The sequence below is a fragment of the Crocodylus siamensis genome, chromosome 5 (assembly GCF_052110815.1).
Source record: "Crocodylus siamensis isolate JL-2025a chromosome 5, ASM5211081v1, whole genome shotgun sequence".
NCBI classification, from domain to species: domain Eukaryota; kingdom Metazoa; phylum Chordata; order Crocodylia; family Crocodylidae; genus Crocodylus; species Crocodylus siamensis.
The window spans coordinates 44,266,519-44,289,859 of NC_143399.1; the positions used below are offsets into that span (position 1 = coordinate 44,266,519).

The 23,341-nt window shown below is 43.6% G+C and overlaps 1 protein-coding gene across 5 annotated transcripts in view; it reads right to left on the bottom strand.

The window, feature by feature from the left end:
* Positions 1–809: 809 nt before the first annotated feature.
* Positions 810–23,341, bottom strand: part of FMO4 (flavin containing dimethylaniline monoxygenase 4) — a 34,327-nt gene continuing 11,795 nt past the window's right edge. The window contains exons 2-11 of one of the 5 annotated variants that reach the window (XM_090050136.1): positions 22,722–22,937; positions 14,817–14,892; positions 13,041–13,178; positions 12,225–12,413; positions 11,179–11,341; positions 9,654–9,799; positions 8,935–9,134; positions 6,419–6,771; positions 5,299–5,371; positions 810–1,376 (exon numbers count right to left, since the gene is read on the bottom strand). In XM_090050136.1, the coding sequence (XP_089906262.1) occupies positions 944–1,376; positions 5,299–5,371; positions 6,419–6,771; positions 8,935–9,134; positions 9,654–9,799; positions 11,179–11,341; positions 12,225–12,413; positions 13,041–13,172 (1,689 nt within the window). In that variant the 5' untranslated portion in view covers positions 13,173–13,178; positions 14,817–14,892; positions 22,722–22,937 and the 3' untranslated portion in view covers positions 810–943. Of the gene's footprint in view, positions 1,377–5,298; positions 5,372–6,418; positions 6,772–8,934; positions 9,135–9,653; positions 9,800–11,178; positions 11,342–12,224; positions 12,414–13,040; positions 13,179–14,816; positions 16,081–22,721; positions 22,938–23,341 lie in introns of those variants that run through there. The other 4 variants (XM_090050134.1, XM_090050139.1, XM_090050135.1 and 1 more) reach the window with 4 other exon arrangements.

Sequence of the window (23,341 nt, forward strand, 5' to 3'; positions counted from 1 at the left end):
CTGTGTCCAGTTCTGGGCACCACACTTTAAGAAGGATGTGGCCTGCCTTGAGAGGGTTCAGAGGAGGGCCACCCACTTGGTTGAAGGACAACAGGCAGGCCCTATGAGAGGCTGAGGGACCTGAACCTTTTCAGCCTCAGCAAGCGGAGGCTGAGGTGGGATTTGGTGACTGCCTACAAACTCATTAGGGGAGCTCAGCAGCAAATAAGAAGGGCCCTATTCCTCCCAACAGCATCTGGGGTGATGAGGAACAATGGCCAGAAGCTTCTGGGGAATAGGTTCAGGTTAGAGATTAGGAGGCACTATTTCACTGTTAGGGTGGCTAGGATCTGGAACCAACTTCTTAGGGAAGTGGTCCTCGATCCTACCTTGGGTAAATTCAAAAAGAGGTTGGATGAACATTTGTCTGGGGTTGCGTGATCCCAGCGCATGCTCCTGCCAGTGGCAGGGGGTCAGACTAGATGATCTATTCAGGTCCCTTCTGACCCCATACTACTATGAAATTAGGCAAAGTGGAAACCCCTGTGTGTAGCTGGGGAGCCACATGAGCAAAAAGGGGGGGAATTAGAAGGACATAAGCCTAGGACTTGTGGCAAAAGGGGGCAGGCTGGCCCCGTGGACTGTAAGCAGCAGAGTTCAGGGGAAGAGAGGGGCCGAATCTCTGTTGAATCGAATCAGGGACTGAAGCTTCACATAGCCCTACAAATTACTACTGGTGGCATGTGGGTAGATAGGTAGTCTCGAGTGTAAAGGGAATTTTGGCTAAAATGTTAATACAGATTTGAAGCAAGAAGCAAGCTGGTTGAAACTAGGTTTTCATTTCCTCATTTATTATGTCAAGGTAAACAGTGGGCTTCATCAAAGATTTGCTTGGCTGGAGGAATCTAAATGCTTCTTGGAGCTGGTCAATAGTTTTGACCATCTTAGAACTCTCACTAGGAAATCAGAGCCCTCCTTTCATAAAGTCTCTTGCCCAAAAGGAAATGTCACCATTAAGACTTACTCCAGGGAACCACAACGGAGGGGAATATTTGAAAATAAGGAAAATAGTGCCAAGAAATGCAGGCAGACCAAGAAGTGTAAACCAGCCTAAAGCTGAGGACTGACTGGGAGAATCATTGACAACTCGTGTCCTCAGAGGTGTCAGCACCCGCTGCCACTGAGTCAGGATGGCATTTCTGGCTCCTCCCCATTTTCCTGGTCCTACTAGACGGTATTGGTAGGATGTGCATGGGCCAAAGAAGACCTCCAGAGCCAGCTTTGGATCTGTCAGGAACAGCAGCAGTACGTTGGGCTTTACACCAATACATGATGCAATTTCATCCATGTAAACAATAAAACTTGATCTTATGTTGTTGTAATCTCTGGAAAAACCCCTTGATTAGGAAACAAGAGCAAAGAAATAAAAGAATATTCCTATATTGTTATTAGCACATCATCTTTCCACATAAAGATAAAATATACCATTGAAATATCCTGATTCATTTGAAGCTCCAAGCTGGAGCAAGTACTCAAAAGGGCAAACTAGAAAGTAGCCTACACTGAGAAACAGCTCCTAAAATATTATAACACCACATTTAAAACCAAATTTATGGTCTTCACCAAAATGAACTGGAGAAACAAGAAGCAGATACAGCTTAAGATAGACACTAGGGGAAAAAAATACAAAACAAAATTTAGAGTCCCCCCCCATCTTTCTCAACTCTATAGTTAATCCAATAAAAGTACTGCCAAACAAATCTTGCTTTACATATGGATCATTATAGCTACAATATAATAAAATTAATTAACTGAGTTTTAGCCATGTTATCGCTAATAATTTTGGCTACTTCATTATCTCTAATAAGGTGCAGCAAACATACAACAGACTGAGAAAAGGTGAATGAATATGGTGAGGCACAGGAAGTCCCCCACAGGAGAGGAGATTTTGAAAAATTATGGGTCCATGACCACATCCCTTTGGTGGCCTGTAGTCAGTGATCAAGCACTATACAAAAATCCTTTTTATCCTCTGGTGTTTTCAGCAGATAAGCTATTAGCTCCTAGCTGAAGTTTTTCCCAAACATGCCATGTTCCATTTTGTACTATTACATTACATCCTATTTTTCTTACTCTGGTTCTCAAGGGCATCATGCTGATCCTCCTCTCAATTGATGACACCTCCCATCTTTGTGCAATTAGCAACCTCTCATTTTTTTGTGCCAGGATAATTTATGAAAATATTTAACAAGATCAGTCCCAGAAGGGTTCCTCAAGGCACTCCACTAGTAAACTCCCTCCAGCCTGGTAGTTCCTGCTGACCTCTCGTTTAGCAAGTTCCTTAGCCTTAGTCCTTGTGTTCCCCAGCTTCACTGATAATTTGCCACGTGTCACCATAGCAGTTGCCTTACTGAAGTCCAGGTAGATTAGATATACTGCTCTTACGATAGATAGCTATCAGATTAACCTGGTATGCTATCCTTTGGCAAACCTATTTTGCATGTTAGCCCCATTATTCATATACCTCCATATTTATAATTATCCTTTCCTTCAATTATCTAGACCCAGCTCTGTGTCCCCCATTGCCTTGCCCCCCTGCCCTCCATGACCTCACCAAAGGGAAGTGTGGCAGCCAGTAAAGGGAAGTGTGGCAGGGCACTGTTGATGCCTGCCACTTTAAGAGTTTGAAGCAGACAGTAGGGCAGCCAGCAGGTGTGTGTGAGAGTAATGAGGCAGTCACAAGAGCACAGGAGGGCCTTGGGATTGGAGGAGGGGGAGGAGCAACCTCCATTTTAGACCCAGGCCCTCAGGGCTGAACCAGCAGTTTGTGCTGGCAGCCGAAAAAAGTAACAGCTGTCTGGAGCTGCTGCTCACAACATCATGGCATATGCTTGGACGTATATGAGCTGGAGCTATGGGGAAGGAGGAGGTTCCAGGTCCTGGGTATGACTGAAAACCACACCCTGTTGGGGCAGGATGGTCTGGTGGGCTATCTGTGGCAGGGTAGTCCCAAGAAATGCCAGGCCAGTTGTCTCCTCAGTGAAAGGCGAGTAAGGGGCGTCTTATAACCCCCAGCCCCCCAGAGCTGAGTTGTTATGAGCAGGGAGCTCAGAACAGAGTTGTTATGGGCTGGGAGCCTGACATGAGTTGGTATGGGCAGGAAGCCCTGAGCTTAGTAAACACTGAGAGGGCTGAGGCTCAGCTGATATAGCTGAGTTGTGAGGAAGAGAAAGCAAGCTACTCAGACCTGACTGTATGGACCCTTGAACTGGTCAATGCTGAGGCCAGGACCTGGGCTGGAGGGGTCAAAAGAGCCAGGGGCCCACCAGCCGATGGACACTCAGAGCCAGAGGCCTGGGGTCCGACTGGCCTGATGCAGGCAGGGCCAGGGCCTGTGAGGCCAAAGGTCCTAGAAAGGGAGCCACAGCTTGAGAGGGAGAATGCTACAAATGAATTAGCTGCCTGGGATGCAATCTGAGAGGCATGGGACACAGTAAGGGAAGGTTGGAGCTGTATATAATGCCTTTAGCACCCGGCAAGTAAATGGGCAGCCTCCTGCCTGGTTAACATCCTAATTATTATCACCAAGGCATGACAGGTGAAGATGGTGGGTGGTTAGCCCAGAGACAGGCTGGCGGGCCAATAACTGACCAGCCCCAGGAAGGCCCCCTGTTACAGGAAGACAACTGTTGAGGTCCTGGGTTCTGCAGGTCAGAGATTAGAGTTTTTATTGAACAGAAAAATAATTTAAAAACCTCTTTATAGATCATTTCAACTGTATGGACAGTTCTGTACTTTTTGGCTTTCTCTGGAACCACTCAAGCTCTTTTCTTATATTTTCTCTGCTACTTCCCCTAGGAGGTATAGTTCACACCATCTGCAGCTTCTCTGTCTAGAGGAAAGGTGCACAAGAGCTGAGGTGTTTTTTCCTACAGTTCCACCATGGTCATCCAAAGACACTCCTCTGGAACTAAACTAGTTTCAGCTGATGAAACCCTCTTGAACTAAGACAGGGTTAATAAATGGACATGGTAGTTATCAGATAGCCCCTTCTGCCAGTATCTTCTCACTTGCAATACTGGTCTGTTTGGCTTTAACAGATACTAATGTAAAATGATGCTCTGTTCTAGTATAGGTCTCACCAGAAAAGCTTGAAAACAGAACTCTTTTAGCTTTGCAGTCAGGGGCTGACACTGCTGTTATGAACTTTCCCATGCAGGAAAAGTAAAGGCCATTTTGTATCTGGCCACAAGATGGTGCCACTGTCCAGGAGGAAAAGTAACTTTATTCAGCATTTTTTGTTGCATGAAAGAAACATAGTGAAATCCCAGCAGGTGCACAGCTCTGCTTTTGTTCTGCTACAGCTAAAGACTCAGTCTGGATTTTGCACAGAGGTTTGTGATCCTTTTGAGTAAGCCTGGGGCTGTTGTACCTAACCAGTGCCATTTCTCTGTGGTTTTGAAGCTGTGTGAAACCCTATTTGTTTCAGCTGTGTTTCTAAGCAAAGCTCGAGGAAGGTCAAAACCCACAAAAATGAAACCAAATAAATGTTTTAAAAGCCCCCCCTGCAAACCCGCCCCCTGGATTCAGCACAACTCTGGGAACACTGGTGAGTGACATTCTATGATCTCCGGTTGTACATTGCTATATTACGGCAGGCTTTTTTTCTGCCTCTCTGAAACTGCTGTTTAATTCTGTAGCTGAATAAGCTAAAACTCAAACTGATACAGGGAAAAGGGAAAAAAATGGAGCAAAAAGGGTTTTGTTTAATCTAGCTACTGAGTTATTGTGATGAATGCTGCCACAACATTAAGGATCTTAAGGTAGTGTCAAATGGTCAACTTAACACCTATTAAGTGCAGTTAAAATGTGATCAAACACATGTTACTTCCTTTCAGGTGAAGATTATCTCAAGACTGTATCAAGTCATATGTTTCCTGACACATAATGACATTAATACTTCACAACATTCCAATGATTTGTGACTGCTGCAAGTGAACATGTTACTAGACCCCTAGTTGAGGTTTTGGGAGATCTGATTTCAAGACAAAGTTCCTAGGTCACCTTGGAAAGTCACACAGCTGCCTAATGTCTCCATCTTCCATCTGTAAAACAGCATTTCCTTACCCCACAGGGGCAACTTGGCGATAGATGCATTAAAAGATTGCAAGATGCTGAGATTCTGGAACAGTAGGGTCCCTTAGAGGTACTTAAGCCTGATAGAATTATTCTTAGGGGCTTCCTTTCCCCATTCAGCGTTGATACTATGGAGGGAGCATCACAGCCATAACATGAAAAATAATAGGTAACATTTCATACCGTTTCATTAAAAGTTCCTTTTCTTTGGAAACATCAGTCATCATTCTGCTGACTTGAGGGAGCTTATTTGACCCTGAAAACAAAAGAGAATCCAGGGAATGTACCATCACTTGGAAGGGAAGGCAGCTTTCTCTCAGTCCTCAAACCAGGTGGCGCACTAAGCTCCTTCCTCAATGACTTATGAGCTGAGATATAGTCAGCACAAGTTGGGCTTGCTACAAAGAGTCAGCCTCAGCTGGGGGTCAAGAAGCACAGGTTCATTAAAATCCAGAGCTAGGAGAATCTTCATCAACTGGCTTTAAGTTATGAAACCACTTGTTTCCCACTGGAGCTAATGTGATCTTTTTTACGAGAAATTATACTCTACAAGTGCCATATTGTGGGACTTGAGTTCTTTTAAAGTATGGGACAGGTCCTTTTGGCCCCACTCTGCACAGATGTACACAGTCAAATAAGACAGCCAAGAAATCTACCCTGTGCCAGAAGGCCAGATTTTGATCATACTTTGCCTGTACTGGCCTGAAATATTCAGTGATATTAAAGAGAGTTTTGCTCAAGTAAGGACACCTGCATGCATCCCCTACGAGTTGCCAGTGTTGTACAGTCCAGGTCTACAGTATGCCCTTCTATCCATGAGTGGATTCTGGCACTAATGCCACAGGACAGTATAGAATTTCATATAAGAACATAAGTAGTACCATACTGGGTCAGACCAGTGGTCCATCTCACTCAGTATTCTGTCTCCAATAGTGGCAGGAGGGATGCTATAAAGGGAGAACATTGAACTAGATATCTCATTCTAACCATTATTCTATACCCTCAGTCTCTCCTAGTATGGCAGCTGCTCCAGGACCCTAATCATTTTGGCTGTCTTTCTCTGTACATTTTCTAATTCTACTACATTCTTTTTCAGATATGGGCCAGAACCGCACATAGTATTCAAGATGTGGGCACACCATGGTTTTCTATAGTGTCATGATGATGTTCTCTGTTTTGTTTCCAATTCTTTCTCAATTATGTCCAACATTTTACTGGCTTTTTTGGTCACTGCTACAAATTGAGCTGACATTTTTAAAGGTCAACACATTGGATATTTTTGTTCATACGTTGGTCTCCCTACCTTTAAAAACTCTTGTGACCCAGCGAGCCTGGAGTTCCGTTCCTACCATGATGGAGCCTGTTAGCTGTATAAAGCCAAGGACAGCCAGTGTTGGCTTCTCCAGTTGGGGTGGGAAGACATATTTGTAAAGGGAGGTCTTGCTTTTGCAGACATTATGAACTGACTCTTCAAGGAAAGGAAAAGAGACAGTGAATCCTGTGGCAAAGACCACCACATCTATGTTGTCCGTGACAGTCCCATCTTCAAAGATAGCTGAGGCTTCAGTAAATTCCTTCACATTTGGTTTTACCACGACAGCACCACAGAGAATGCAGCTTGGCAGCTCATCATTCACAATCAAATGTAGCTCTTGACTTGCATGCAGAAAGAAGGGAAATAGATTGAACATAATGTTAGCTACCTCCTGGTACAAAAAAGTAAAGCAGTGCTGAAAATGTGGTTACTTTACAATGAAGCATTAATGGTGGGGAAGCAGACATGGGACTATTAGTGTTTTTAGCTGTGAAGTATGTAAATGGGGAAATATGCATTCTGTGGATAACAATAAGACAAAAGAATCTAGATTCTTTATTCAGCGTTTGCTGGGACTAGCTTTTATAGGCTGCATTCTATCTTGTACCAAGAAATGTTTTACGTTCAATTGGGTGAGAAATTGTAAAGGAGTTGACACAGGTTCCTGATTCTTAGCCTAAGACCTGCTTTCATTTATAGCAGCTTGCTATGATCTCTGTAGGAGCATGCTCCAGTAGGGATGAGACAAGTAGAGCAAGTGATTCTCACACAGGTGGGTATGGGTCAGGTGGTCAATGAAAAAAAACAGCCCTGGGGCTTTATATGCACCTGTACCCTCCTGGGGGAATGGTAAAGTGGCCAGACTCCATCTTCTGCATATTACATAGACTTAACAGCAAGTAGCCTTACAATGGTGCTTGTCATGTGGATAGCTTTTCACTTGAAGAATGATCAAAGCCAGAAATTAATTTCCTGTAGACCACCAAACAGCACTGAAGATGTAATGAACTGAAGTTACTGTCCTTCATGTAGGCTGAATCTGACACAGTGGCCTAGATGCTAAAAGTGTCTTTATCAGTGTAATGGGGCCCCTATCCCATCACTGAAGGAGACAGCGAGCCAGGGAGCAGCTGGCTGGTTCCAGCCCCTGAATGGAACTAATAGTGGCAGAGGGCCCTTTGGTGAAATGGCTGCCCGCCCCAGGTGCAGCCAGCACAGTGTAGTCAGTGACTGACAGGCCTGGGGCAAAAGTACTAGGGGTATAAGATGCCTTATAAAACGAGGACTGTGGCTGAGGCCTGGGAAGAGGGGGGCGCCTAACCAGCCAAGAAGGAAGGACTCCACATTGTGGGGAGCTGCAAGGAACTCCCTGTGCCAAGGCAGCAGAGCTAAATATTTTGGCCTTACGTTGCAGCTCACTACCACAGTGTGATGTTGACCTGGAGTTGAGGTGGGGGGACGGGACCTTTTGTTTTGGAATGGAGGCTCATTTTTTTGTTGTGTTGAAGTTTGATCTGGAAAACTGGATTGAAGCTGTAGGGGGGGAGAAGACCACCAAGAAGGGTGCCAGGAGCACCCTGGGTCCTAAATACTTCGAAGGGAGGGCAAGCAGCATAAGTGGGCTAAGACCAAGATGGCCATGGCCCAGTTGTGAACGCCAGGAAGCATGGAAGCTGCAAGTAGTGGCTGGGTGGAGCACTGCTCTCAGCTGCAGTCAGCCCAGGACTATAGTTTGTGGTAGAAAGACTGATGGCACAAGTCCAGAGCCCACAAAGGGTAAGACCAGGACTGAGGGGCCCAGAGCCCACAAAAGACAAGGCTGGACTTGGGGCCTGGGAGTCTAGGGTCCTGGAACAGTCAACCTCAGATGGAGGGACCCAGCCAGAGTACTGGGCCAATGCTAGGGGGCCTCAGCCCAGACAAGGCTCTAGGACCTGAAGCAAACCCCCTGACCTCTAGGGGCAGCCTGCCAGTCCAATTATAACATCAAGATATGGCAGGAAAGGGAACAAGGAGAGACCTTGAGAGGCCAGAGGTGTGAGCAAGTCAGGTGGCCACTAGGGGGTGACTTGGCCAACCCAGAACATGACCTGCTTTAATCAGGTTTTCAAGCTATCCCAGTCTCCTGCCTGTCACAGCTTACTGTTCTTGATCTTCAAAATATAGATCCTGATGGGATTTCTATTATGCTGTTCTTCCAAAGGAGCTGTCATCAGTTTTACAAGTAATAATCAATTTGCATGAACATTTATCATGGGATGAAATAGGAAAATTTGCTGCTGCTGGAAAGTGTGTTAAATACCAAAGCACAATTTCTGTAAGAAAGGTGATGTAGGCTTTTGATACTCAATAATAATTTCCAAAATGAAATAGGAGATATATACCCTCACCACCTCAAAACCCCCACCCCAAAACCAATCAATCTATTAAAAAAAAAGAAACAAACAAAAATGTCTCCCAACTCCCTCAAACAAATAAACAAATAATAACCATTAAGAAAGCACCTTTTTTTCTGAAGCAAGCTATAGTTTTCATGGTTAAACCATGTGCTGAGTTTCTTTCTCTTGATCCTGCTCCCGAGGGCTGATGGGAGCAACCATTCAACACAGTTGACAAAGCGTGTGGTGAATACCATGTCAAGAGGGAAGCCCTGGTTTGAAACACGACTAATCACCCATGTGCCACTTCTGGTACTGAGAAACACCTGCAAAATAATTAAGGATTGGGAAGTCTCTTGCTCCGGGATCTGGTTTCTTTCTTGTTTCTACTGCTGTCAACTTGCTGCTTTGACATGAAGAGATCTTTTGTGTGGCGATAGTAGAGAATTAATCTGAATATCAAAGAATGTGGTTGGGAAAAGAAAGCAGTGTCCAGATGAACAGTTTGGTCGAGGAGGTCTTTTTAACTTCCAGTATATGCAAACCGACTATTTAATCTGCTAAACTGATTTGCATAACTGTGACTTGACTTGAGGCACTGCATACTTTACAGATTCTGGGTAATACCCAACCTTGACATATCTTAATTTACTGGTTTGTTTAACCCCATTATATCCTCCAGCATCCCTCCTCAGGCATGTTTCCTGCAAAGTAAATACCTGAGTAATGGGGTTATTTGTGGGCCACAAAATACCAGATATAACTAGTATGTGAACACTATGATGACACCATGCCTGCTTCAAGAATGCATATGCCTAAACTCTTGTAACACCACATAATTATACCTGAGCAGCCACACGACTGAGCTCCACAGCAATATCCCCTCCAGAATCCCCAGTACCGACCACAAGGATTCTTTTCCCTTTGAAATCATCCGAGTCTTTGTACTCCCAGCTGTGAAGGTACTGGCCTTTAAAGCGATCTCTTATTCCTTGAAGAAAAAAAAAACAACAGGGGACACCTCCTGTCACTAGAGGCATATATTTGTTCAACTGAAACAATTCTATTGACAGCGTTGTTACTGGTCCTTCATTTCCTTTGAGTCCCTCTAGTTTTTCTGTTTTGTGAATAGTCATTCTTCAGACAGCGCAGTCAGGCTGTGAGCTGTCAGTGCAAGTACACTTGAAGTCAATGGAAGTCTTTCCATTCACCTGACTACGTGATGCATCACACCCCACATGCACTGAAAGGGTCAGATACCCTGTCCTACTGGCCCTATAGTGGTTGATGATTTTAAAATCTCATTAAACTTAATATTACATACTTAATTTGCAGCTTTTCTAACATATTTAATTTTTACTTAGGCTTGCTTCTTGCTGAGAAGCTTCAGGTCTGACCTGGGGGTTGGTGGGGATACTGGAATTATATATAACTTAAAAGGCAATTAACAACAGTGAATCACCCTAGCTCATATATTAGTGCTTTCCATCTTCATTTTCCACAGTATTTTTTTGGTGTAAATCAGCATCACTCCACTGAATTTAATAGATATGCTACTTTACAACAACAGCTGAAAATCTGGATCTTTAAATTTTCAACGTTTTATAAAAATGTAGTCAGTTGCTTTTTACAACCATAACAGCATTTTAGGCATTAAGACAGTGCCCCCCATCTTCACTAGATCATTGCCAACAATACTCAGCATGTAACATCATTCTTTACTTTCCCTGTTCACCAGAAGAAAACTATACCCATGGGAAGCAAAATTTACTTTCGCCATAAGATTTGGACTGGAGACCATAAAGGCATCCAAGGGGAGAGCTATGAGGGTAGAGGGTGGCATCCCAAAGTGACACCAGGCATTCAAGATGGAAAGGGACACATAGGGAATGAGTTATTTTTTTCGTGAGTTACAAAGCCTTATCCTTTTCTTCAGTAGACCTGAAAAGCTTCATCTTGGCTCTACCACACTATGTCATACTGGTGACTTCTCAGGCATTTTGTATCAGTTTGTGTTTTCCCTCCCCCCACATTGCATACATCACCATCACAATTATGGCTCACCATAGTGTCTGTTGGAAGTATAATTAGTAAGTAGGAAATATGCATTAGGAAAGGAAAAGCTGAAGGACCTTGGGAATAAAGTATCCCTTTACTTATAATGACCGTCTTCAGTGAGCAGTATGAAGAACTCACCAGTGCATAGTAGGGAAGTCCATATGTTGCAGTATTCCAATCCCACAGATGAAATTATTTTATTGACTAATGATGTGCAAGGATGAATTTCAGAGCACTCTGACCAGGGCTGAATTTCTCCCTATATTTTATATGGTTATACATAATATGCTGAGCTGGAAATGCAGGACTTACCAGGAAAAGAATCCAGTGGCAAATGTGGCTCTGTATAATGACCAGTGCAAACCATAACAGCATCAAAGATGGAGGACTTCTGTTTCCCATTTACTTCAGTGACAATTTCCCACTGGCCACTGGCAGAGAAATCTGGGCATTTCCTTATGCTGTGAACTGTGGTCTTATTTTAAACCACAAGAAAGAAACACCATTATGGACTATTTTATTATTTAAAAAAAAACTTGTTCCTGTGAACCTTTTGATTTGTAGTGCTTGTGATCTGTGGTATACTCAGAGGGGCAAACAATTATTTAACCTGTAAATATGCTATACCAGATAAGCATCTCCAGCTTTGGCTGCTTTGCAATCAGGAAGTAATGCCAGGAGGCTGAGAAGCTCCCTCAATAAAGTAAGCTAGGTTATGTGCTGAGAGCGTAGCGTATTGTCAACCAGCATAAGTTAGAGCACCCCCAAGCCTCTTTAATTTGCTTCGGGGGGTGGCTTGACTATTTCTAGCATACCTATGGGAGTACAAAGATAGCATTAATCTTTGTTCCCATTCTTTTGGGTTCTGCATCAAATGTAGCACAGGCCATGCATGACCAACAAATCACATGGGCAGCCCCTGTTTGTGGCACATGGCAGATTGGGGGGCTTAATCTGTGGCATGCCTGTGGTTATACAGTTTATTTCAGGGTAAAAAGAGCCAGGACTTTATCTCACTTCTGCTACCCTGTGGTAATTTCCCGAGTATTTGCTCTTCTTTTGTGAAAAATGAAAGCTAAGTTATGGTAGCCAGTAGTGAAAGAAAGGCACATTACTACAGTATAGCTTCCACGTAAAATAGTGTGAAGTGTGTACACGCAGGCAGCCATCAGAGAGCAGCTGATGTGCCATAAAGCCCTGACCCGCTTTGCTCCACACTTAACTGTTCATCTCTTCATGCCCTCAGTCACATCTGAGGTTTTGGCCTGTTAACTGCAGCTATCAGTTACTTTTTTCATTGTTTCTTTTTACTGACTGCCCTAAAGCAGATACACACAAAACTTCAACTTTCTTCTTACCTTGAAGTGTATATACTTGAGAAGGTCAAAGTGCTCAGCATACATTCGAAAGTAGTCCAAGAGCCTGGAGTGGTGTAGATAGTTGGGGAAATTTTCTGGGAAGGGGAAATCACTAAAACAGCACATTTCCTTGGAGGTGTTTGTTATCACAGATCTATAGACACTGATCCTCGCAGATTTCGTTGTTTCCTGCATAAAATACACAAGGATATTTTCAAAAAGTGGCTAAAGTTGAAGAATTTGCTTGACCTGAGTTATCAAAGCAGAGTTAAAATGGCCTAGCTGCAAAACTCATATGCAGAATAGACACATTTCCACTTCCTTCCTGTCTGAGATCTTGTTACTTCAGATTAAGGTAGGGTGTGAATCTAAGTCACTATAGCTATTCTGGAATAACTCCCTTTGGGGCTGCTTTTATTCCATAGTAAAAGTGTACTATACAAGCTATTTTGGAATAGTTATCACAGAGCAGCTTATTCTACAGTACCTATTCCAGCCAATTTCCTTATGTAGACAAATCTTCAGTCACCTTCACTCTGTTAATGGAGGAGTGGAGACACCTGGAGTCCAGAGCTCTTGTGCATGCACTGGTTTCATATGGGGTGAATAGATTTGGAAATTCTAAAGATCTCCATCTTCTCATCCCCATCGAGTCAAAGAAGCCCACTGAATCCAGTGCACCTTCTGTCCCTAGGACTATGGCTACAATTTCTTCTACACTTCAGATATAAATTATGCCAACATTCAGGGCAATATGGAGCCAGATCTAAAATAAAAGCAATCTTAAAAGTCACTAGATAAGCAAGTCTCACTCACTGAGAACTTCCAGAGTCCCCCGATGTCATCGCTTCTCTCAAAGCAGGTGGGTTGTAGCCCCTCATCCAGACAGCACTTAATGGAGGCCAGTCCGCTGACGCCAGCTCCTATGATTGCAACTCTCTGTACCATGGTTTCCTTTATCAAGTTAGAGTCAGATAGGTCCCAGAATTAACCTCTCAAGCATTTTGGTACATGTCTTGTAAGAGCTTATGCTGAAATGTAATAACACAGCCCAGAAATAAGGGCCTGGCATTTAGGTAACCCAATGAACTGTCAGTTAAACTGGGTATTTTTATTGCTGTACTTAACCAGTCACTGGTATGGTGCAATAATAGATTCTCCAGGGCAGAATTTCCTAATCATGGGCACACCTGCATGGATTTTTCCAGACAGGTATAATATTTTAGGAATGAGTGAAAATGCCTGTTCTACTTTTCATCAGTGATCTCAATGCCAGGCACTTGTACCTTTCCAAACTTCAAAGTATTCGGTCCTGGTTGGCTTAATATTATATTCTTCAAAACAAATATAGGCACTATGACAAACTAGGATTTCTTGCCCCACTACATTCCATGAAAAAACTCCTAGTGATTTTACTGGGGTCAGCATTTTGCCCGTCTGTTTAGGATGGTGCTGTCAGAAAACACAGGAAGGGAAAGAATGCCATGATAACCCACATTTCAGTAAATATTTGAGAGAGAATGCCAGATCTATGAAGCTTGAAGATTTTATCTCCTATTTCCAGTTAACCTAAAAAACAGGGTTTTACCATGAAAGGAACAAGCATGATGACACAGAAAAAAAAAAGTCACTCCAACAGGCATAAAAGACATTCTCTCACATAAGAGGGAGAAGTAGTTCTTCAGGGGAGCTGGATTTAGAACTAGGCACTTTTTAAGGCAGGGTTGGGCAAAATACAGCCCAGGGGCCAGATCCAGCTCACCAGCTAATTGTATTTGACCTGTGGATGGGCAACTGGCAACTCATAGGATCTGGCCTGTGGGCAGCCAATAGTTCTGGCTCCAGCCCCCATGTGGTGCTGAGTGGTTGTGTGGGACTGTTTCTGCCAAACTGGGTGGGTGGGTGGGTGGGATTGCTTCCACCCAGTGCTGAAATGTCAGCATTGGCTGTGGCCCTGGGTGGATGACCTGATCTCCATCCAGAACCTCCCGGGTGCATCCACAACCGATGCCAGCATTTGCCCAGGGCTGCTTCTGCCATGTTGGATGGGTGGTGACTCAAGTTGTGGATAGGACTGGCACGTTCTGGGTTGATTTAATAACCTTTTTATCAAAATGTGTTGTTTCTGCTGAGTGAGAACAGTTAATATACAGTATATTGTACATTGGAGGAAAACTGCAGAATTTAACCATTGGATGGGAAAAGATAGAAAACTCAATACTTCAGAACACTCAGAGATACCAGAAAAAAAGTGCTGTGCTGCCATTTTTTTTCAGCACGAGGATGCTGATTCACATGATGCTGGAGTCCCTGGAGCACAGTAATTTCTGTGCTCCAGCAGACTCGATTAATTGAACCTTGGTTAATTGAGACTGCTCTGATGCACTGGAATAACAGTGCATCAGAGCAGCCTCCCTGCATGTGTACAGAAGCCTTTTCTTAACAAATTGATTGGAATCTCCAAGAATGCTTTACCTGCCTTGACAATAAGGTATGCTAAGCTAAGCTATACTAAGTTATGCTTAGCTAAAATAAAAAAGGAAGTCAATATGATCTTGGCTTTCTAATAGAAAGCAGAGCATTTTCACTCACCCAGGAGGAAGTGGGCTAGGACAGATGGGCAGGCTGCAAACTGGGACCAGTAGGAATCAGAGAATAAAAATACTTCCTGTGAATGAAAGTAGAATTAGACCTTCCTGAGATAATATTAGACCTTAGGCTTCTCGAGACAGTCGCTGAAGTTCATCTCTGTATATTTTCCTACTATTTTTAATCCCTAAATAAACCTTGTTCTTAGGAAAGAAAGGCTGGACTTGTCTTGGGGAATTTATATCGTCTTTGTTCTCTCAGAAGAGATGATTCCTCAGGTTCTCTAATGGAAGTGGGCCTGCATGTTAAAGGTATATGCACCTACACTTGTTTCAGTTTAGAAGGTCAAGGAGCACAGAAGTAACCTCAAGAAAGGCTTAGTGGCAAAGAGCAGTAACAGGCAGAGAGGAAGACATCTTTAACCACTCCTGTAACATTTTTGGTCCCCTGTCCCTCTGAGGACCACATTCTTTCAGACAATGCCAAGGACTGGACACATGTAACCCAATAATACATTCATATACCCCATATATTAGTACAAATTTTACCCCTTATTATGTTTTTATTTATCCATACATCCTGTTTGTATATTTATTTAATGGGCAGAAGTTGTTAAAGTAAAGCTTCAGATAAGGACTGCATGGAAACACAGCAAATCCATTTAATGAAAAATGTTTAGAATTTGATACTTGTTTTAGTTCCAATGAAGAAAAACAAATCTTGGATTTTGTTTTCTTTTAGCTTTTTATTTCTTGTGAGAAAGTGTGAGAGAGCACACCCTTCATAGTCTTGAGTCAGAGGACTCACCTAGAATATACCAGATTTACAGTACCCTTCCTCAGGCCTCTGAAGATCATCCAGGTAGTCCAATAAAAGATACCACCCACAACAATTCTTGCCTCTCACATACCTCCATAGATCATCATAGCAATATCATCATCCCAACCCTAAGAAAAGGTAGAAACTCAATGAAATTTAGAGTTAAGATTAAACTTGGCAAAAAATGAAACATTTGAGAATGCTGTATTTACCTGAATCCAAATGGCTTGGAATTTAAGACAATATCACCAATAATTAGATTCTATGCATGGAAAATTATAAATTTGTTACAATTTTCTATATATAGAATCTAATTATTGGAGGGTTGTCTTAAATTCATCCCTCTACTGATGTAGCAGGGAAAACGGAGGTCGGGGGTGAGGGGCTGCTCCTTGCCGCCTGCCTCTTAACCCCTTCATGCTTGACCTGTGCTTGATCCTGATACCTGTCTAACTTCACTCCTTCCCCCCACCCCATACCTTTTGCCTGGGCCTGCCCCCCGCCCCTCACTCCCTGCCCCTCCAGGCTCTGCTCTGCTCCACTCCAGCTCTGGGAAAGTAAGTGGTGATGACCCCAGCCTGGCCAGGCAGAAGCAGATGGTGGCAGCTCTGCACCCAGCCAGGTCATGGCTGGAGCTGGAGCAGAAGGTAAGGAGTGGGGATGGTGGGGGTGTGAGGCAGCATGGTTTCTCCTGCACTCTTCCTAAACCTCACAGGAAGGTCTCCTGCCTCCTCCCCCACCGCACACCCCCCCGCCCCCACACTAACCCTGGTCTAGGAAAGGTGGCGCCTCAGCTCCAGCTTTAGCCCTGGGCCTGAAGCCAGAGCTGAGCTGCCACCTTCTCTGGGCCAGTACTCGAATCCAAGAGGAAGCTTTCTCCAACATGCTGTTAAGGGCAAAAAGACCTGTTTTGGATTAAAGTAAATACAGTATATAAACAAAGATAAGGCAACCAAAATAAAAAGCAAAATGCACCATGGAAAAAATATTGGTATATGGGTATGTTTCAAAATTCTGAAAAAAAATCAGACTCTGGTTCTTACCTCCCTTAAGGGCTTTGAAAATACTGCCCCCTAATTTTTTATTCTACATTAGCTGGATATGTTTTGTTTTAAAAAGTATATCATCAAACTTTATTTTAAGACAGTAAACATTAATGCATAAAAATTCCTATAAACACTTAGAAGTAATAGCAAAAGGTAGGCATATGGAAATACACAAACAGCATGTGATGAAATCAATTTATAGATGATGCTTATGTGCAGTAGATTGTTTTCAATCAAAGATAATATTTCCTGCTATGAGGTTTTTTAATTTGGCAAAGGAGAATTCTCTCTGGTAATGAATATACATGAAGTTAAGGCCAAGAGACTGAGCATAGGCAATTGGTAGGGGGTGTACGGGGCTGCACGTGCCCCAATGGCCGACACTGATACTGTTGGTAGGGCTGGTGCCCTCTTGACAGGGCCACCACCATTGGCAGCTTCTGTGGGTACCCCTCCAGATTCAGGAGGCACCAGTCACTCATGAGTCTGAGTGTCACAATGGTAGAAGGCACAGCAGGACATTGTTTAAAGTATGAAACTGCAGCCTGAAATAAAGTCTTAAGCAAAGAAACTCACCTTTTTGCTTCAGTGTACATTTGACTAGATGCAGTATGAAGTGTTTCTTGTTAAAAATGAAATGAGGAGAGACTAAAGTCCAGTTACAGCTTTTTCATTTATCTCCTCTGAACTTTGCACACACTCACCTGACTGCATTTTTATTTGCTTCCATGTGACTTTATTTTAAAAGTTTAGTATATATTTATTATTTTTACTTTATATAGGCATATACAAACTCTTTTGCTTCCTGTATTATTTGATTTTTATTCCTGAGGGCTTACCTAGTGGGAAAAGCACACACAATTTTACCACAGCAAGGTAAACATTTATTTAAAAAAAGGAGGGGTTATTTGTGACTGTGTTAATATAAGTACATTAAGTTATAATACTGCCTGTAACTGTTTGTTTTCATACAGAACCTCTTCTTCTAAAATAGAAAAATGGAACAATTATATACCTTTATGTCTTTATCTGATAGTGAAAGGTATATTTTCTGAAATAAGCTTTTGAAATGGGAAGGTTGAATAGCTTCTTCAGAGCCATGCAAGTCTCCCTGGCCATGTCCTCAGAATCCTGCAAGTGCTGTTAGCTCTGGTTCCCTGAGTGGCCTTGGCTGCCAGTGGCCTAATTATTTCTATCTGGTCTCAGTTGCCTGCATGGGCATGGCTGCCTGCTTTCATGGTTTTCTGGCTCCTGGGCCTTGCCTGAATGCTTTTTCCTGGTTTCTGTTTCCTGCCCACTGACTCTCTGTTCCTGACTCCCAGATCCTCACTTTCTGAGTTGATGGCTCCTGACCCCGCCAGATTTATGGCTGCAGTCAGAAGCACTGCTTCTGGTTCTTGACCTTGTCTGCTACTCCTCTTCTGGCCTATGAATTTATTGAGACCCCTGCTTCCTGACCTTGCCGATTCCTGACTTCTCGGGTCATCACGACTCTATGGGCACCTGTACACACCACAGAGTTTAATCCTCTTTAAATCAAATAGGTTTATAAAATTTAAACTTGTTTGTTTTGGAGCATCACACACCAGTGTTTGCACATACTTGGTTTTCAAATGAATTAAGCCCAGTCCCTGGCCAGTGCTGCAGAAGAGTGGGACAGTCCAGTGCTAGCCCCCCTGGTCTGGGACCCATCACCCCATGCCATGCCATGTTGCTGTGGGAGCACAGAGCTTGCAAATGGCACAAGGAAAAAAAAAAGCAGAAGCAATTCAAAAGTGGAAGAAATTTGAAGGGGTGAACTACAAAAAAGTCACAGTGCCATCTGGTGGACAAAGGTCTCATTACACATCTTTGAGTGCTTTTGTGTTTGCATGCAATGAATCCATGGGTGCAATGCTTTAATTTGTGGTGAGCCAAACTATATACCAACATTGGAGGAGTTTTACTTTAATGAGCCAGAAAGACTTTTAAAGGGTTCAGAAAACCCACCTGTGGCAGCAAGAATCACATTGCCCACCCTAAAGATGTTCCGGCTACCTGGGAAAAGGGCCCCAAACACTATAAGGACTGCCAAAGAAGTTGCTCTGAGCACAAACACTTACATTTTCTAGACACGAAGGAAAAGAACAGGACCTGGGGAGTTCACAGACGTTGAGACTTATCAGCTCCTGTCAGTTCCAGTTAGCTGGGTGCGTAACGGAGAATAGTTTAAAAATGCACCCAGAAACAACTGCAAGAGAGAGAGAAAGACAGGGAGAGAACTGGAAGGAGTGAACAGGAAAAATGCTTGGGCTATGTCCCAGCAGATGCAAAAGAGGAGAGTAGGGAACTCTCTCCTTTTGAGGCTCAGAGGAGTCTCTCTACTTATTTTAATCCAGAAGAAAAACGATGCTGTGGCAGGGCTCAGAGGGCTACCAGTTAGTCAATCCCAGAAAACCTACAGAGTCCAAAGACAACTAACCGTGAGTGGTGGAGTTGCAGGACTGGGGATCTGTGAGAAACCAGAAACCTATTTGTCCCAGGAGAGAACAGAAGGAAGGACCCCAAATAAGAAAAGAAAGTTATGGGGAACAGAGTAAACAAGAGGGAGAGGTGACAAACGGAAAAATTAAAATAAGAAAAAACCACTTACCTACAGCAGGAGCTGCGGTGCAGTAGAAACAAGAAGAGAAGCCTGCGCAGCTCATTAGTCACGTCTTAATTCAGCTGAGGCCGGCCGGTGATGTCACCAGCAATCACCAGACAGTGAGAATAAAAATGGTGGATGGTGGAAGTAAGAGAGAGGGGAGAATGGACCGGAGGAGTGTGTGGCCTCAGGACTCACTCTGGGAACCCCTCAGGAGGGGAGGAGTATCGGATGAGAAATCAGAAGAGGTTCCTGATCCTAGACACAGCAGTGGCGGCAGAGAACAGGTCACTAGTACTGGAAGCAAACCAGAAGCAGCCCCTGCAATCTGCAACGGCAGCAGCAACAGGAGCAGTGGAGAAGGGTTTGCGGAGACCCACAGTACAGCAGGTGGGAGTATCGGGAACGGTTGGGAGGAAGAGGAGGCGGCACTGATGGAAATGTCCCGACAAAAGCAACAACCCAAGTAGGAGGATTTGAGGATGAGATTTAAGCAGGGGAGGGTATCCCCTAGCTAGACTATAGGGGAACTAGGCTCCCGGTACCCTGTTGTAAGGAACCAGGGAGGAGGACTATCCAAATTCCTAGTGAAGTGATAGATGAGGTGTCTTGTGGTTTTCTTTTGTGTTCTTTCTTTTCATTTACCCAGGTGAAGTGGTTGACAGGGAGGATGGGCTTAGGTATATAGAGTAAATGGAGCAAAGCCCGTAGGGTGTCATGGGGTGAGTTGATCCTGAGGGCAGGAGTTTGCTCTGGATGGGGGTAGGTTCCATGATCAGGACCCTGAACATAGAAGACCCACAAAGGGGTAAGTGAAGCAGGCTCCAGGGCTGGTACTTTGGACGAGAAGAAAACCAAGAGGCACCATAGCTATAGGAGAGAGGGGACGTGACCAAGAAGACAGAGGAATCTATAGAGGTGGCGTGAGGTCATGGTGTAGGGGTGGTGGAGCCCTGCAAGTGATTGTTGGGCAGAGAGTGCACCAAAGAGGGACCCTGGATAGTCGATCCCCCGCTGGGAATATTCAAAGTTGTGGCAGGTGAGATAGGGGAACACTACTCCTGGAGTGAACAGCTACTCGGCCAATTACGGAAGCTGGTAAGGTGGGCATCACCCATTACTCGGACTAAGGCTGCATGAAGTCACACCATTGTTTTGCAGCCCACCTAAGGATAATATTAGGATAAATAGGGGTAAACCTGATACAGGGATCCCCACTGTTAGAGACAGTTAAGCCATCTCTTCCCAGGAAGCAGAGGCTGGGTACAGGGGACCAGCAATCCACTGTATGATAATATATACAGAACCAAATCCAAGCCAGACATTGCCTTGGTCTATCAGTGACCCCACAAAAACAGAACAGTGTGTGCAGAGAAATCATAGCCAACGAAAGGTCAAAAGTATTTTAGGCCAGCAAGCCTCCCTCCTTCTTTTGGTATATCAAGTTGTGGCAGGAGAGATAGGGCAGCCATGCTGAAAGAAACTTTAGTTAAAAGATCTGCGGGGACCTTGAGGCTAGCATGCACCAAATCCCAACAGTAATGTTAAGCCAGCAATCTCATTAAATTAACTTATTCGTTTACACCACTCATGCAAACAGTCACACTGTTACAGTGCAAGAAAGGGCAAAAAACATAGCGTGTACGAAGACCCTACAATGCCAGGCTCCAGGATGACTGCCTACTTCCCGGCTATCTTGGACAGAGCCCTGGGTCTTTCCTTAGGAGCTACTTCCAGGCAGTTGAATGCTGAGCATGTTGACAGTAGGAAACAGAGTAGGCTGGCTTTGGGGGATCCCATTATGAGGATCTCAGTTCTCTGCATGCACTGCATATGGGGATTAAGCATTAACCACAGGAATCTGGGCTCTGCTTTGGGGTTGCATGCCTTTAAATTACAGGCAACAGTGGTAAGCAATTGCAACACAGAAGTCCCTTTCAGTCTTCCAATTTCGGTCTTTCAGTGGCTCAGTTTTCCTGTCTGCTAACCAAGCTCTATGGGGAGGTATTATAAAATAATCAAATGGTGAGAAGCTTTTGACCCAAAGCACAAGAGGAAAAAAACCCTATTTATTACTGTTAATAATAATAATCACTTTATTTTTTACTTAAACTATTAATAAATAGCTGGTTCTTATATGGAACTATCACCTACTAATCTCAAAGCACTCTCTCAAAAACAAGACGATTTAATGATTTACATTTTACAGATGGGGAAACTGAGGCAGCATGCACTGCATCCAGCTTCACCCAGCAGGCCAGAAATAGTCAAGCCTAGAACATAGCTCTCCATTATTCTGTCCTTTATGGCATATTGCCAACTTGTTATCCTAGAACCAATTTATTTTATATCTCAATTATTTTCTCTTACATATGTGCAAGCTGTCCAGATCTTGTGTGTGCTTGGAATATTTTGCTTATATAGTCTTCTCTCTGATAATTCCACCCACAAGCAACCATTCCAATCACTCTCCACAACACCCAGCATTATAGTAAACACTTCTTAATTTATTCCAAATATTCCTTCTACATTTTCTGTTCTCATTAGCTTCAGCATTCAATCCCACTGGGTCAGGATGGCATTCCTGGCTCCATCCCAGTTAAACAATATTAATAGGAGGTACATGGACCAAATAAAATTTCCAGGGCCAGTTTTGGATTCTTCAAGAACAGGGCCAGTACATTGGGTTTTGGACCAATGAGGGAGGCAATGTCATCAATGTAGAAAAGGCAAGCTGTTTTCAGAACCTCAAAAGAAGAAACCAAATCATAATGGAAAAAAAAAGTGCAAGATGTCATTGTGGTTGACTGATAAAATAGAGGGGGTGGTACTGAAATTCAGCCTCTGTTTTCTGATTCACATGAATATTGTACTTGAACATGGCTGGGTTTGGACAAATATTTCAAATGTCTGGACAATTACTAGTTTCCTATCAAAAGATGAAGTTTAGTTGGCCTGCACCTAAGGCAGTTAAATTCACGTCTGATTTTAGGGCACCCAATGTTGCCTCCATACGTGGAAGTGGCTCTTGCCAATCCCTGGGGAACTTACTATCAACACTTATAACATCTCCTGTTACCAGATTTGCCCATGCTCATTTATTAGGGACACGTTTCTAGGATCTTGGTAATTCTATCAATGTGCTGCTTGTGTTTCTATATGGAGCTGTATATCTCCCTTCTGCAAGTCCTCCCCCACAATGGAGCTATCGTGCAGGACTCAGTTTCAACGGGGCTGGGTTCCTCCAGTCACCAAATCAGTCTTACACAGAAACATACACACACAGATTAACGTGACATGCCTGACCTGGCCGGGTTGATCAGCATGGACAGGCTGACACCTTCATATGCCAAGAATCAGTTCATCAGAACAACAATAAATTGCAGTCAGACACAGGCACACAGGTAAACAGAATACCTCTGAATCTGGCTGGGTGTCCAGCTGACACCCTCATGGGCCAGCATTCAGTTCATTAGGGCACATCTGAGCCAAACTGGGTCAATCAGCCTGTGCAAGCTGATCCGCTTGTGTGTTTCAAACTCAGCACGTCCCAATCTTTAGTTTCTTGATGAGCAGACCCCACAGTATTTTTGGGCTTCGCAGGGATCTTTAGCTTAGGTAAAAGAAGCATTGCTGCAGAGCAAGTGGGGAAGGAGAAGGAAAAATATACCTAGTTACTACCAGTTTGATTATAAAGTTATTTATTGCTAAGTATATGAAATATATAATAACACTAGTAGTAACAGACATGCAAAGGAAAAACAAACACAAACAATTACAGTATTACTCTGGTTTCACTAAGTATTTGGGAAAACTCAGCTCAAGCTTAACTAATGAAGTTCAGGTTCAGAAATTTATGCCTAGAGAGAAAAGAGAGAGAGGGCTGGGATCTCACCAGTCCAAGGCATTCGGATTGCAAGCTGATGGGTAAAGTTCTCAGCATGATCCTTGAAGGGAGACTATTTGTTCTTCCAGCGTCCCAAGAACAACAGCAGGTGGTGTGTGAGAGACTTCTTCTCTTGAAGCGCGCACACACA